This window comes from Austrofundulus limnaeus, unplaced genomic scaffold, assembly GCF_001266775.1.
Source record: "Austrofundulus limnaeus strain Quisiro unplaced genomic scaffold, Austrofundulus_limnaeus-1.0 Scaffold80, whole genome shotgun sequence".
Taxonomy (NCBI): domain Eukaryota; kingdom Metazoa; phylum Chordata; class Actinopteri; order Cyprinodontiformes; family Rivulidae; genus Austrofundulus; species Austrofundulus limnaeus.
Window position 1 is genome coordinate 1,277,545 of NW_013952482.1, and position 15,996 is coordinate 1,293,540.

General features: G+C 37.6%; 3 protein-coding genes across 3 annotated transcripts in view; all 3 read left to right on the forward strand.

Moving 5' to 3' along the window:
• Positions 1 to 136: 136 nt before the first annotated feature.
• Positions 137 to 6,586, forward strand: cacng3a (calcium channel, voltage-dependent, gamma subunit 3a). The gene is made up of 4 exons (XM_014011425.1): positions 137 to 513; positions 4,022 to 4,105; positions 5,116 to 5,256; positions 5,502 to 6,586. The coding sequence occupies exons 1-4, from the start codon at positions 303 to 305 to the stop codon at positions 6,062 to 6,064; spliced, it is 999 nt and encodes a 332-aa protein (XP_013866879.1). The 5' UTR covers positions 137 to 302; the 3' UTR covers positions 6,065 to 6,586.
• A 2,238-nt stretch (positions 6,587 to 8,824) lies between these two features.
• On the forward strand, positions 8,825 to 12,504 carry LOC106519667 (E3 ubiquitin-protein ligase RBBP6). Its single transcript, XM_014011427.1, has 3 exons — positions 8,825 to 9,888; positions 10,680 to 10,779; positions 11,339 to 12,504. Exons 1-3 carry the CDS (start codon positions 9,723 to 9,725, stop codon positions 11,520 to 11,522), a joined length of 450 nt encoding a protein of 149 aa, XP_013866881.1. The 5' UTR covers positions 8,825 to 9,722; the 3' UTR covers positions 11,523 to 12,504.
• Positions 12,505 to 12,603: 99 nt separating this feature from the next.
• LOC106519666 (E3 ubiquitin-protein ligase RBBP6) overlaps positions 12,604 to 15,996 on the forward strand; it is a 13,476-nt gene continuing 10,083 nt past the window's right edge. The window contains exons 1-7 of the mRNA XM_014011426.1: positions 12,604 to 13,371; positions 13,492 to 13,580; positions 13,692 to 13,785; positions 13,872 to 14,014; positions 14,163 to 14,335; positions 14,540 to 14,643; positions 14,733 to 15,127. Of these exons, the coding sequence (XP_013866880.1) occupies positions 13,228 to 13,371; positions 13,492 to 13,580; positions 13,692 to 13,785; positions 13,872 to 14,014; positions 14,163 to 14,335; positions 14,540 to 14,643; positions 14,733 to 15,127 (1,142 nt within the window). The 5' untranslated portion in view covers positions 12,604 to 13,227. The remainder of the gene's footprint in view (positions 13,372 to 13,491; positions 13,581 to 13,691; positions 13,786 to 13,871; positions 14,015 to 14,162; positions 14,336 to 14,539; positions 14,644 to 14,732; positions 15,128 to 15,996) is intronic.

Below are 15,996 nucleotides of genomic sequence, written 5' to 3' on the forward strand. Positions count from 1 at the left end.
CACACACACACACACACACACACACACACACACACACACACACACACACAGTGGCAGGCGGGGTTTCCCCTCAGTGAACCAGCACAGAGACACTCTGCACTCTTGGTGATCTGCACACGGACACATCCCCACAGTTCCAGCCAGCCTTTTACGCACCGGCCCAACTTTTTCACTTCTATGGATGATGCGCTCCAAAGCTGCAGGCGAGCGGGGCCGCGCGCGTTCAGTAAGTTTTTAAACCCAGCCAGTTGTGTCCGTCCTCAGGTGGACTCCTGGGGAGGAGGAGGAGAGGTGGGGTCAGGATGAGGGTCTGTAACAGGGGGGTGATGATGCTCCTCACCACGGCGGGGGCCTTCTGCGCCTTCAGCCTCATGACCATTGCGGTGGGCACCGACTACTGGCTGTACTCCCGCGGGGTGTGCCGCTCCAAGAACCTGAACGACAACGAGACGGTCCACAAGAACGAGGAGGTCCTGACCCACTCCGGCCTATGGAGGACCTGCTGCACCGAGGGTAAGGACCCTCAAAATTATATTTTTGTCCAGTTGATGATTCATTTTTAACAGTAAATATGCTCAGAAATGTCTCACTCTGTTCATGAAGTAAAAGTTTTAAACTCCTCAAAAGCTCTAAAAAAATCTAACTTGAAATTAGATTCTTCTCAAATCTTCTGAGTATGTGTTTGGGACGACTCTCAGCTGGACCAAATTCTGTCTCAGTAATTGTAAAATTACCTGAGTTGATGACATGTCTCTGTTGGCTCAGGTCAGTTAGCTGTGGCAGTCATCCTGAATCGGATTGACTCCAAAAGTTAATCAGTTTTAAGGTCAATTATTAAATTGATGCCAAAACTGAATCAGTTGTACATCCAGTGGTTTCTTTTATAAAAGTGTCTTTAAATCTGTAGTGGTTCATGAGATATTTTGCTAATAGACAGACAAAATTGATTCCAAGTTTTAAAAGTTGATGATCTTCTGTGCAGCATTGTGTGTGCTTCCTGCCGTGTCCTGTTCTCCCCTGGTTCTCCTCCAGGTGTGTGGCCAACACTGCCTGTTTATGTTTTGCTCCTCTAAATCCTTAGCATTTATTTCAGGCCCCTTGTGTTTTGTCTGCACTACCAAGTCCAAACTTTACAAATCAGGACATTATTGTTGTGTTTTTAAAGCAATTATTTGCTAAAAATATTGCTTTGATTGCTCTTAATTTTAATTTGTCTGCTGCTGTGACAAACCAACTCCATTAGTGGATCAATGAGGTATCATATTCTTAACATGCTGTATATGGGTTCTCTTTAGTTTTGGGTGTGAGTGGATCCACTAAATGTTAGRATAAAAATAGAGCTGGAGCAGCAGAATAAAAGCACACCAGTCTGTCAAGAATTAAGATTAAAACTTAGCTTCTGCAGCTAAGCAGCTTTATTAAGAGTACCGATACATAATTTTATTAGCTCCTCCAGATTTGGGAAAAACAATCTCAAAAACACAGTTCAGCTCAGTTGGTATTAATGTGCAGAATGTTGGAAGGTGTGGATGAAATTTTAAAGTGACTAAAAGTTTCTCCATTGGCAACTGGGAAAACCCAGCCCTGTTTGAGTCTCTACACTCTGAAAAATGCTTTGTTGACTCAACTTTTAAAAAATGTTGCAATAATTTCCTCTCAGCTTTATAAGTCACCAGTATTGCCTATTATTAAGTACATGGTAAATGAACTTTTACAGCTTTATCAAGTCCAAAGACCTCAGTGCTTTACACTACATTCACCCATTCATACGCTGATGGTGTCTTGCTCAAGAACACGAGATGAAGGGAGTGGAGGTTTGAACAGGACAACTCCTCTACATAATTTAATTTGACCTACCAAAATATCATTAGGTTGAAGAAATTAAATATTTTTACTTAAGATTTTTGATAACATTAAGTTGACAAATTACATTAGGTGAGTTACTCTAACTTACTTTTGTATATCCTACTCACAAATATTCATGCAATTTATTTTTAAAGTTACTAAAGCAACTTTTCATGTTGTACAAACTTAATGAGCTACAGCTGGCAGCAACTTTAACATTTCTTTWGATCTGTCACTACAATAAACGTTAGTATCTTTTAATACTTGTCCCTACAAGCAATACGTGAAATGAATAGCAGGTTATTATTATTATTAAAGAAGTAAGATTTAAAATACCAGTGACTTTTATTTTAAAAAATGATATATTGGATTTTATGGAGTAGTTGCATAAATAACCTTCAAACTTTCAGTGTTTAGAGATAAACAAATTTAAATTGAAACATCAGTGTGCAGCATGTCAATGTCCCAGCTGCTAAATGTGGAAATCGTTTGAACAATTTTATTTTGTTTTCATAATCAGGAGAAGAAAATGAAAAAAACACACAAAAAAAAAAACAAATACAAAAATATAGGGGTGCAACGATACAGGAAATTCACGGTTTGGTTCGGTTCGATACTTTAGTCTCACGGTTTGATATTTTTTCGATACAAAAAAGAGAAATTTCCCTTTTAACTTGTAATTTATTTATATTAATTATGAACATTTGAGTAACCTCAAAAGTACAATTTTTAATTAAATGTTGCTGAAACAGCAAGTTTCTCAGTGGATCTGCGCTCAAAAATGCAGCCTAGGTGGAGTAGTCGAACACAGATCCACTGATCCTTYAACACAGAGCMTCTTCAGAAGACAAGTTGATAATGTAAATTTTTTAAATCTGTATTGTTCGATACGGTTCGATACGGGTACATGTATTGTTGCACCCCTAATAAATAAATGATCCGCATCTTTCTGTTCTTTTCTTTGTAGCCTTTTATTTTTTGTTTGTTCTCTTTTTGGTTGAGTTTTGTTCTCTTTGGGTATGTTTCATCCTGCTCCTTGTGTTTTCATTTGTTTCATCTTTTATGCCATCAGTTAGCTACTTCTCCTCACTGCCAATTTACACCTGCTTTCTGTTTCACCCACCACAGCTGCAGCTCATTCTCTCATCAGCCCCAGTCTTAATCACCAGTTGAGCATTGTGCATTGTTCACTTCTTATCCAGCTCTCCTTCGTGTAAGTTTTGCTGTCATGCCAGACTCTTTTTTTTTTTAGGTTTTAGCTATAAATTCTGGATCTGTGTCAAACCGTGACATGAACAAACATATTTTCTTGTTTTCTGTCTGTAGATAATAAATCATTTTAATGTTTGTCAAAATCAAACCATATGTCACTTTTAAGAGACGTAAATCTTTTTCTATAAGCTCTTTGTCAAAACGTGGTTCAGTCACACACGGCTGCTGAAAACAAAAAAAAAGTGGTTTAAACTTTTGCTGTGAGGTCTGTTTTAAAAAGCTTGTTGCTTTAATAATTTGCAATCTTCACCTTAAAAGCAAAAAGGAGCATTTTCTAACAATTAAATCAGGAATAAAATCATAAAATATTTGAATCTGGAACGTGGCTGAGGAAAAGGTGTCACAAAAACAATAAAACACAATGGTTTCCACCACTGAATTAAACATGGGGTTTCAGAAATAYGTTCTGACTGAACTGTCCGCAGCGAATGCACAAACGCAGGCCGTGACGTGTTCTTTGATCTGTCTGAATGAAAACCATCCACTGAATCAAAGCTCATCCATCAGTGAGTCCAGCTGTGCCTTTCAACATTTTACAAACAGGAATATATTGACGTGTTTGTCCCTACATGCTGCTCRTTGACCAGTATTGATGTGATGACTCAGTCGTCATGGTTACCAAAACATTAACTCATTCATTCGGTGGCTGCAGCTCAACCAAGAAGAGCAAGGGAAATGTGTTCTTATTTGACTCTTTGTTAGCAAAATATCTCACCAACCACAGGACGGATCAGTGGTCAACCACATAATCTTTGTTTTTCATTGTTTACACTGTTTTATACATGTTCTATTCTCTGCTGTGTTTACCTGAGAAATACTTCAGTAGCATTAACAGCATTAAAATATATAATCCTGGAATTAATATCAGGACGCAGACAGAGTCTTTCTTTTTCCATTTCTGCAGGAATATTCCGAGGGGTTTGCAAACACATCGATCATTTCCCAGATGATGCAGACTATGAGCAGGATGCTGCTGAGTATTTACTGCGTGCGTAACAAATGTGTTCATCCTATGATGGAGTGTTAGGACCACACAACGAGATTTTGTAATTATTATTATTACGAGAATAAAGTCATAATATTACGAGAAAAAAAGTCATAATCTTACACGATGTGTCCATTTTCCGATCATCTCCTCCTTATTTTCCCCACACCTGCTGCACAGCCATGTGTCTGTGTTTATAAAGTAGACTGTGATGACTCGGGTCACTATTAGTTTAATAYGCTTTCATCCAAATTAGCTACGTGACGACTAAATTTGTCAATGCATCCATTAATTACAATACAGCTTCAGTTTATCATGCAGTTGTTTGCACAATTTCCAAGTCCTTCTACTGATAATTTAATGCTAATGTGCTAAAATATTAACTTTTTTTTTATTTTAAGCAATACTACAGAACAACTGGACAAGTTGCTCAACATTCCTCGTTTTAATGCAATGGTAACGGCATGCTTTTTCATGTAGTATTATGACTTTAATTTTAGAATATTATTACTTTAATATTACGAGTGTATTCTCATAAAATTCTGACTTTAATCTCGCAATGTTACGACTTTATTCTCATAATATTTATGACTTTAATCTCATAATATTATGACTTTATTTTCATTCGATTTTAATCTCGTAATATTATGATTTTACTCTCATAATATTATGACTACTCTCATAATATTATGACTTTACTCTCATAATATTATGACTTTATTTTCATTGGATTTTAATTTTGTAATAAGACTTTATTCTCATAATATTATGATTTTAATCTTGTAATATCATGACTTTATTCTCATAATATTATGACTTTAATTTTGTAATATCATGACTTTATTCTCATAATATTATGACTTTAATTTTGTAATATTATGACTTTATTCTCGTAATTAAAAAAAATCTTGTATGGCCCTAATACTCCGTCGTATCATCCAAAAGCGAAACCTGGAAGTTATTTGTGACAGAGATCTTGCAAATAGGAACATTTTAAATTCTCCCTTGTTCAGGAGCAGTTCGAGCCTCCAGCCTGTTCCCAATCCTCAGTGTGGGATTGCTGTTCCTCGGAGGACTGTGTGTGGCTGCCAGTGAGTTCTACAAGTCCCGCCACAATGTCATCCTCAGCGCTGGTATTCTTTTTGTTTCTGCAGGTTAGACCCAACAGTGCACAGATTTTAACAGCAAACATTTTATTTTTTACCCTTTTGTCCAACGAATTATCATTTTTGTTGTACGACCACATTAGTAGCTGAAGCTCATTTCTTAGCAGTTTTGTTGTTGTGTGTCCATTTCTTAACCCTAATGTTTTCACAGAACCACCACTTCAAWACATTCACACTTCAAAACATCTGAACTGTCGCTTTAACCCTTTATTTCTTTACCCCACCCTGCTCAGGTCTCAGCAACATTATCGGCATCATCGTGTACATATCAGCCAACTCAGGTGACCCCAGCCAGAGCGACAACAAGAAGAGCTACTCCTACGGCTGGTCCTTTTATTTCGGAGCCCTGTCCTTCGTGCTGGCTGAGATGGTGGGTGTCTTGGCAGTGCACGTGTTCATAGAAAAACACAGGCAGCTGCGCACCAAAGGCCGGCCTTCGCTCATCAAGCCTCCCATCTCCAGAAACTCGTCCTATTACCGCAACCGTTACTACCAGAACCGCAGCAGCCGCTACAGCTACAGGAGCAATCACAGCACGGCGGACTCAGAAGCGCACACCTATCCAGGTCCTTTGGGGTGTGACCAGGAGCTCTCCGTTCAGTCTAAAATGGCTGACATGACAGGTTTACCCCCGACAGCCACCGTGRGCTCCGATTTCATGCTGTACACCCTAACGTCGCCTCTCAAAGACAGTGATATTATGGCTGTGAATGATCACGCRACTGTAGCGGCTCACAACAATGTAGAGATGCTGCCAGGAAACTGTGCATCCAGCCGAAGGACCACTCCAGTCTGAGAGGAGAGGGAACCCCAGAGGAAGGGGTGTAACACTAAATAAATCAGATCTTAATAATAAGGGTTTTATGGAAAGGTCATGAACAATTATTATCTAACCAGTGGAAGATAGCTTCATGAACAGCCTCAGTTTGGAAACATGGAGCTTAATTATGACCCGAYTGATAAGCTAAAGGCTGCAGTCCACACAGGGTCAAAAAAGGAAGTAAATTACTTTTGTTTTAAAACAACTTCAGTCTTAAAGATTTCTTAATTGTTAGATGCTATTTTATAAAGCATTACATCATTGTCGGCAACCGCTTTGGGCATGAAACTGTATCATGACTCTCAAAAATTGTCATTTTCAGAAAAAAAATCCTTATTACTCACAAAAGGGGGATGGAGGGTGGTTGTGCCTGCAGTGTAGGGGAGCAGGGAAAGGAGGATGAGGAGAGCAGTGGAGCAGGTTGGGAGGTGGTTATTTGGTTTTATTTATTTATTTTATGCCCTACAGGCTCTGAGATGTAAAACAAACGTGAAGCTAAGTTTTTGAAAAAATCCACCCACTCCGGATGTTATCATCCATTAAATGGATGTTATTGGCTGTTATCAGCCCCATAGAATGGCTTCAGACTGTCCCAACTGTGCCGCCTAGTGGGTTCTCCATCCTATAGAATGGCTTCAGACTGTCAGCTGGTTAGTATGAGGCGTAAAACCACTAAGGGTTTTTATGCAGTCTGGTTAATATGAGGCATAAAACCACTAAGGTTTTTAATGTAATCTGGTTAATATGAGGCATAAAACCACTAAGGTTTTTATGTAATCTGGTTAATATGAGGCATAAAGCCACTAAGGTTAATTTTAGAGAAAATGACATGGGCTACGATAAAGTAGACCGGACTCCGGCGGTAGCAGATTGTTGCCCTCCAATATATATGGCACTGGTTACCCACTAGGGGGCACTGTCGGGACAGTCTGAAGCCATTATATGGGACTGATWACCGCTAATAACGTCCATTTAATGGACTGATGATACGAACCGGCTGAGAAGATCCATGAGATTTCTCTATCTGTATGTATAAAACGGGGGGAAATCTGTGTAATTTACAGACAATCTGCACAACTTGACATGTGAGTGAGTCAGTTTCCCGCTACAAAGTTTTCCTGGCAAGTGTGAGTTGTTTCAAGGTGACATCATTTCACTTTGGTCTTTGTTTTGCTGAATTTAGTCATTAGCTGAGGATTACACTTAAAATGCACCTCTACTTATCCAAATTAAGCCAATCAAAGAGCTATCTACAACAGGTAAAATAGTCATTGTTCATTACCTTATCTCACTTCAGAAGAATTAACGCTTTATTGTGATCCAGAATGCTGCTGTGAATGTGTTATTTATTATTAACTAAAAGAGCTCCAACAAATTTCATTGTGTGTGGCTTTTTTTGAGCTAAGCAGTGTACTAAATACACCTGACAGTGACATAATCATGTCCCGCCCTCTTTTTTTTGTCCTACATGCTGAAAATCAAAACCCCATTAAATGCATTAGGGTCTACCCTATCTGTTTCTCTAAATGTGTCTAAATGTGTGTCTGAGCATATGTAACAAAGGTGAACAAATTAAATGAATGAAAGGCTTTACAGGCCCCTTGCATTAAAAAGAAATCAAGGCCTTCTCGTGTGTGAACGTGCATGAATGAGCTGTGTTACGGATAACAGCAGAACAGCACAAACAGCATTAGGGACATACTGTACATCATGGCAGCACAAGCATTCGGAGAAACAACCAAAACAGCTGTGATGAAAATGACAACACATGAAATCAGTGACAGCACCACCATGTTTACTGTGCTTATCTATTAATCTGTTCGTGATATTTCTGAAATGAATGTAAAAAATTCAAAAACTACTAATTTCTTTGTACGATGTAACGGTCTCCTTAGAAGTAAACGTCACACTTTCCATAAATTATTTAATAGTTTTTTTCAGCTTTCTAAGAGTCTTTGAATGTTTCTCATGTTTTGTCTGCTGTTTGACTCTTTTTTTCCCTAGTTTTCCTCATGACAGCACGTGCAACATTTGATGAAAAACAGGGAAGGTGGAGATTGAAGTAGAGGACAAAACAAGAAAAAATAAAAGCATTTTAAAAAACTGATCAGATACTGAACTGAAAATGAAAAGAAAAACTGCCAAAGTTAAAAAAAGTGTGAAAAATCTTCAGAAAGACCAAATATATAAACATTTAAATATTTCCCAAAACATTTTAAATGTCACAAAGACAATTAGGTTTTTTGGAAGCAAAAGTACAAAATCAGGCATGACTTCTTTGTTTTTAGCAGGAATTGTAATAATAATAATAATAATAATAATAACAACGCATTTTATTTATAGGCACCTTTCAAAACTCCCACAGTCACCTTGGATCAATGTTTAAATTAAAATAGAACTGTGAGCACACTAAAAACCGTTTGATATGAATAAAATAGCGCAAAGAAATAAGCAACAATAATAAATAATAACCTGTCATATTATGATTTGATATTTTTGGTATGACTGCTAGATTTAAACACACACTTTCCACGTCCTTCAAATAAATTTTTCACCTCAAAGAAATAAATAATAATAATTAAAAAAAAAAAAAAAGGAAAACAATAATCCCACTGCAAGTAAGTGAAATCCTATCCAGTCACCGGATACTCTTATTTTTATAAACCCTTACCATTTCCGGTGAAATCCTAACCAGTCACCGGATATTCTTATTTTTTATAAACCCTTACCATTTCCGGTTCCGCCCAGCGCCATTTTGATGAAACAGCGAGAAGAGGAGAAATATCTACTACCGAAATGGATTTTATAGAATCAAACTAAAACATCAGCTGGACAACTTGCGGATTTTGTTCTGGACATTTAATCGTGAAAGAAGATTTTTTTCTCCCCTGACTGCGTATATGGTTGGATTTTTGTCGGTTTTTCGTCAGTGGGTCGGGTTATTAATGTTAGCTTAGCTAACAGTTAGCTTTTGTTATGTGTTGCAAAATGTGGTGAGGCTAATGTAGCATGCCATGTTAGCTGTTTACACGAAGTTATAGTTTTAGTAAAATTACAGAAGTTTAACAGCAGTAATATAAACATTGTGAAGTCGTTGTGGATTTTTCTACAGTTTTGTGGACTTTTTGTGAAGGTTGTTTGCCTGATTTTGCTTAAAACGAAAAACTAAGATAAGGCCAACACAAGGACTGTGGCTCGGAAAGCCTTGCGGCCTAGCCGTTTGGGCTTTCTACCAAGGACATTTCACCAAGGACTTGGGCAGATTTACACCCATGTAATGATACACGTTMTGCTGCATGGACTATTTTGGATTTAATCGCACTCTGATGTGTCATATTGGACTCTGAAGAACTGACGAGGTCCACGGTGCCTCCGAATGGTGCTTTGGCCTCRCATCACGTTCATTTTTGTTTGGCAATGAACGATAAGACTGTCGTCACCTTCAAGCTGAACCTTTGCCTGTTTCAGCATTCATTTTGTCAAGTGTTTCCTCGAATATAAAGAAGGTTTATCAATTAAAGTTGCCGCATTTAGCCTAACTGTGTTCAGTGTTGACGCTGTTTGATTTTCTCATAACAGTCCTGTGTTCTTAAAAAAATCTTCTGTCTGATTGACGTTATTTAGAGCTGTGAAAATGTCGTGTGTTCACTATAAATTTTCCTCCAAACTGGACTACAACACAGTCACTTTCGATGGGCTGCATATCACTCTCAGTGAGCTTAAGAGGCAGATTATGGCCCGGGAGCGCCTCAAGGCTACAGACTGCGACCTGCAGATCACCAATGCACAGACCCGAGAAGGTACATTTTACCTGTTTACATGATACATTATGGTTGTAATGTTATAAAACTTCACTTCATTTAGGTTGTGACAGCAGCTGGTGGGTAAAAAACATGTTTATGTTTTTATTTTTGCAGTAATGTTTATGACATGCTTTTTACTATGAACCTGTTTCAGATTTATTAAAAGATTATTTTCTGTTTGTCTTACCTAAATACACAATGAAAAAAAAAGGAAAAATAAATTTGTAAGGACAAAAGTGTAGAGTATAACCTAAATTAAACAGAAATTAAAAAGAAAACATTACGTCTTTACACACAATATAGCAATTGAAGGAAACTTATATGGTGCAGGATTTTATTTTTTATTTGGAAGCTTGGAAAAAGCAGAAGATGGTGTTGYGTGATATTTGAAACGTGGCTTCTCAAAAAAGTGAACTGATAAATGCTTCACTTAAGTTGGGGAAACAAAAGGGCTGTAGTTTTGTAGATTAGTAAAACAAAATATTTTAAGACTTAAGAGTCAATGTTGAGAAAGTCAGTGGATTTTTAAATTATTATTTTATGTCTGACAACTGATTCTGAGTTCACTCGTGTCATTTAATGCAGGTGAACAGATATTTATGTTTTTACATTTGCCTGTTTGTACTTCAGTAATCCTGCTTTGGCATCCACACAAATGGTGTAATCTACTTGACACTTTAGGATAATCTGGTTTATCATAGTCTACAGTTATGATAAAAAAAATTGTACACATTTTTTTTGTGTTTTTCAGTTGTGTGTTTTGCACTAATTTTCCGTTTGTTTTATAGAATACACAGACGATGAAGCGCATATCCCAAAACACTCATCTGTGATCGTTCGTCGCACTCCGATTGGTGGAGTCAAACCTGCTGGCAGGACGTTCATTGTGTACGTGTCCCTAAAATGTGTTCAAAATATGTGTGTATCATAGCTTAAACATTTTTAATCAGTTTACTTGCTTTTTTAGTTAATTTGTCCTTTACCGGTTCTATGCAGTTGTAAAYTTGATTCTATGTTTTGCCATGAGCTAATTATAATCTTATGGGGACAGAGTTGTTCAGGAAACCTAAATTTAGAACATGTTTGAAAGAACCGTACACCTCAATTCAAGGATTGTGGAATAATCTGGAAAATGATGTTAAAAGTGCCAAATCAAAGTACATGTTCAAGAGAATGATAAAGGTTGGATTGTTGAAAATATATAAAACCGTATAATGTGTAAACAGATAATTTGTTGTTCTAGAAAGATTTGATGTTCATGTTTTGTTAATTAAAGATTACTGTTAATTGAATTGAGGAAAAAAGGGGCAGATGTAATATTTTTATTCTTCTCTCTGCTTCCTTTCATTTCATTGTATTAATATTTTTTATTTTTATTGTATATAATTTTTTTATGAAATGAATAAAGTTAAACAATAAATAATTTTTGCTCTTTTTGTTTTTGCAGTGATCGTTCTGACTCAGCTGTGGTGGGATCTTCTAGACCCGTATGTAAAACAAACAAAAAACAACACGCTCTCCTCCTCCACACCTCTCTTTCTCCCACTCTATCTGGCTTTAGTCACCTTTCTCGAGAACATTCTGTCAACAAAAATCAAGATGTATTTTTTTGTTCAGTTTGTGTTTTCTAGAGTTTTGTTGCTCTCAACTTCTAAATGTTGTTTGATGCCTTTTTTGGGTTGGGTTTTTTGACATCAGCAATTAACATCCTTTGTTACGATCTTTAAAACCCTGGGTTCATAACTGTTTTGAATTTCTTAAATGGAAGTACATAATGGCTGAAAAAGATAAAGAGCAAAGACAAACTAGGCAACATTTTTTTTCATGCATTGACGTAACTAATTGTTAATTTGTTGCCATGTTGCGTTTTTCTGACGGATTTAAACATGACTGTATTTCATGATGAAATGGTTTTGTCGCCTGCTTCAGTTCAGGCAAATGTGTTATTTGTAAAAGGTATTTTTGTATTGATAATTCATTGTCATGTGTTTACTGTGAAATTATTTCATCTGGTTTAAAAACTCAAAGAATTAAAGTGTGGATGAGATTGATTGTAATTAACTCTTAATGCATTTACAAGGTCGTGAGTGGAACAGTTGTACAAGTTTGTTTTTATTTATTTTCTGAATTTAATTTTAGGATTATGCTGCTAAAACAAATGATCCTCAGATGTGTTCTCAGTAACAGCTTATCAATGTCAGTTGTTTTGTCTTGTACAATTTCATCATGAACCTGTTCTGTTCTGCCTTCAATATGGACTGCACAAAAAACTTGAATCTTACCAGTTCATTTGACCCTACTTTAATTCCCAGTGCCTATTTTTACAAGGAGTCCAGGACCAGATGAAAGTGTAATTGTACAAGTGTGKTTTTTTTTTAAGGGTGGGGGAAACCGTAAGAAGCACAATTTTTGACAAGCTTCTGTGATGTGACCTCATCACAATTATTGAATCATAAAATCAGTAAAGGAAAATGCCTTGTAAAGCTCTTGAGGCTTTTAACGGTTACTACAGTGAAAACGTACCCTGGTGTAGTGTGTCCTGTAAGCTGTAAGCTGCAGAACCTTATCAATAAAGTTGTTCAGTGGTTCAGTGTGAGAACCACTTGCACCAGATCCCTGTGTGTTCCCTCCACAGCAAACTGCAATAACCACTGTTTCCTCTGAGCCCCGTGGATTGTGATGGACACGCCATCTGCATAGTTTGCCTGCTTTGCTAATAAATCTTTTTCTAAAGAGTCAGGCAACTTTTTAAATAGCCATTTTGTGCTTGAGAGTACATTAAAATTCCTAATCAGTTTTGCAAACACGTGTAATCGTTTTGAAGTCTAGTATTGCAAGGCTATTTGAAGAGGCAGTTTAAATAATTGCTGACCAGCACTTTTGACCTTATAGCCATTTATTTTTGACACTTTGTTTAAATTGTTAGCAGTGCCTAATGCAAATTTATTAGAATTTTACATTTAAATCCCTAGCTGTTGAATGGAATTGACTGGTCATTAAAATCATGTTAAGTCAACATTGAAAGCTGTAATAGTTTTAATAAGAAATATTATTTTAAGAAATAGGGGTAAACTTGTTAAATAATTCATAAAGGAACAGTAAAATCAGTGTCCTTTATTGTAAAACTGGCAGCAGGTTATTTTATAGACGTCTCACAAAGGTGTCCCTGGAAACAGTTAAGATAAACAAGAGTTCAAGATTTTAAATGCCTCTTTGTTTTTGAGTCAGTCAGCAGAGCACATTATCTAGTTTATGTCTTGGTTTAGGTGCTCGTTCACTTGCCTCTAGAATTCTTGTGCTCCAATCGGTAACAAGGTGCTAATATGTTGCGAAGACATGAGTGGGACTGGACACAGATGTGGTGGAATACTGGGCTCTTCCAGTGTGTTTAGTAGATATGTTAACGTTTTTCATTTATATACTCTGGTTCTCCTGCAGACGGATTCTTCTCCTTCTTTGACTCTTGCCCAGCTTTCCAAGGTAGTCCTCTTACAAATGCTTGACATAAAGAGAATCGTTTCCCTGTGTAAAATTAAAGAAGTGTTGTCTTCCTTTTAATTTTTCCCTTTTTTATTTGTCTTATTCCTCTGTATGTTTTAGACCCCAAACTTGGTGGATGCAAATGCATCTGAGGAGGACAAGATTAAAGCCATGATGACTCAGTCGATCCATGAATACGATCCTATCCAGTTAGTAATCTTTACACGCTTCATTTTCCTTCTATTTATTTAATCAAATTCTTCAGTAAATAAAACTAATGAACCTGTACTACTTTACTAAATTTGACTTTGATGTTTTAGTTATTCCAAAAAGGCGATTGGACCGCCTCCTGCTAACTATCTCTGCTATCGCTGTGAGAAGGCTGGTCACCACATTCGAAATTGTCCCATGGCGGTAATCATTGAGTATTGTCTTGTTGTAATTATCTTCATTTTCTCACTTAAGATAACAACATATTTTTTTTCTTTTGACATTGTCAGTTTCAGGATAAAAATTCCGAGGGTCCTAAACCAGTGAAAACCAGTAAGGGCATACCACAGAGCTTCATGGTGAAAGTGGAGCCAGGAGCCAAGGGAGCCATGTTGACCAACACTGGAGAATATGCCATACCAGCTATAGACGCGTATGTCAGCTGAAAATGTCCACTGTTTTGTATAAATATGTTATTCATGGAAAACGTATTTTCTTTTTGCCTTTTCACATGATAGTTCCTGATGTTTTATTTGTCCCTTTGTTGCGCTCAAAATAATAATGTCAGTTTTTATTTTTAGGGAGGCATATGCTCAAGGGAAGAAAGAGCGCCCTCCGTTTGTTCCTCGTGAACAGTCGTCATCTGACGATGATGCAGACCCAATCCCAGATGAGCTGCTGTGTCCGATCTGCAATGACCTGATGACTGATGCTGTGGTTATACCCTGCTGTGGAAACAGTTACTGTGATGACTGTGAGTGATTAATCAGACAACAAAAAGAAATCTAGTGTATCAGTTTATGTTGATGCCTTAAATATTTCAGAAACATTGATTTATCAGTGGTATTGTGCTGCAGTGATATTCGACTCAGTCTGATCATTGATTATTCTAGATCAGAGTGATTGGGCTGTTGGGAATCTCTTGTTTAACATGCATAATGGTTTTGTCTATTTTCAGGTATCAGGACTTTTTTGTTGGACTCAGAGGAGCACATCTGCTTCACATGCAAACAGTCGGATGTGTCGCCTGATAATCTCATTGCCAACAAGTTTCTTCGACAGGTATTTTCTTCAGATACTTTGATTTTTGTGTGGTTTGGGGTTATTTGAATTGATTAAAAAAATTCTGAACTATGTTTGTCATCATGTAGGCTGTGAACAACTTTAGGAATGAGACGGGTTACACCAAACGTGGACGCAAGCCCGTGCAGCACGCAGCCCCTCCTCCACCTCGCCCACAGTTAGTCAGGCCTCTGCATTCGCGACAGCAGGACCCCCTTCTGGCCAATTTGTCTCACCCTCCATCAACAAGCCTACCTCCAGCAGCCCCTAAAGCAGAAGTCCCACCGCCTGCACTGTCTGCTGCTACAGCTGCTGCCACGCCTCCTACTCCTGTTGCTCCTGCAACGCCTAGTCCTCCTCATGCTGCAGCCATAGAAGAACGACAGGCTTCACCTGCACCAGCACCTGAACCTGAACCTGAACCTGTTGTTGACAGCCATTCTCCTGAACACTCAAAGAGCCAGAGTGAGCCACCTCCTCCAGGGTAAATTTTGTTAATGCTTGACTGGTATATTTCTGTAAAATTTGGATGTAAAAATATAAGGGAGCTTGTGGCAGGCCATTGTAACATTTATTAGATTGACTATCTATTTCAGTAGAGATATCTGGAAGCAAAAGCCCAATACACATGAATGGGGGAAGTGACATCATTTGTACTAGTAAGGATTATATTCTTCCTATCTAAAATGAACATTTTAGATAGGAAGAATGTTGTTTTAGATGTCTGGAATGCGCCTTTTGACCAGTAAGAAAAGAAATGTATTTGAGATATCTCAAATAGATATTCAGTCAAGCTAATAAATGGCAAAATGGCTACTTAGAATTTGTAAAGATTTATAAGTATCTGAAAAAATTCTTAATAGTTCATTTTTTTAAATTCCCAAATTCAGTTTCTGCTAGCAAAAATGTAATTGTGGAAATCTATAATCAGTTCTGACTAGTAGTAATGTAATTTTGACCAGGAAGAATGTACAGTGGTTTGCAAAAGTATTCATACCCCTTGAACTTTTCCATATTTTGTCACATTACAACCACAAACATAAATATATCCATCCATCCATCCATTTTCTGTACACGCTTCTTCCTTTTCAGGGTCACGTGGGTCACTGGTGCCCATATCCAGCAGTCACAGTGCGAGGGGCGGGGTACACCCTGGACAGGCCGCAAGTCCATCACAGGGCCTAAAGTTCAGTCCATTTATCATTAAAGACAGCTGTTTTAAAGTGTCACCTGTATGAAAGACTCCTGTCCACAGACTCCCTCAGTCAGACTCTAACCTCTCCAACATGGGCAGGACCAAAGAGCTGTCCAAGGATGTCAGGGACCAGACCAAAGACCTGCACAAGGCTGGAA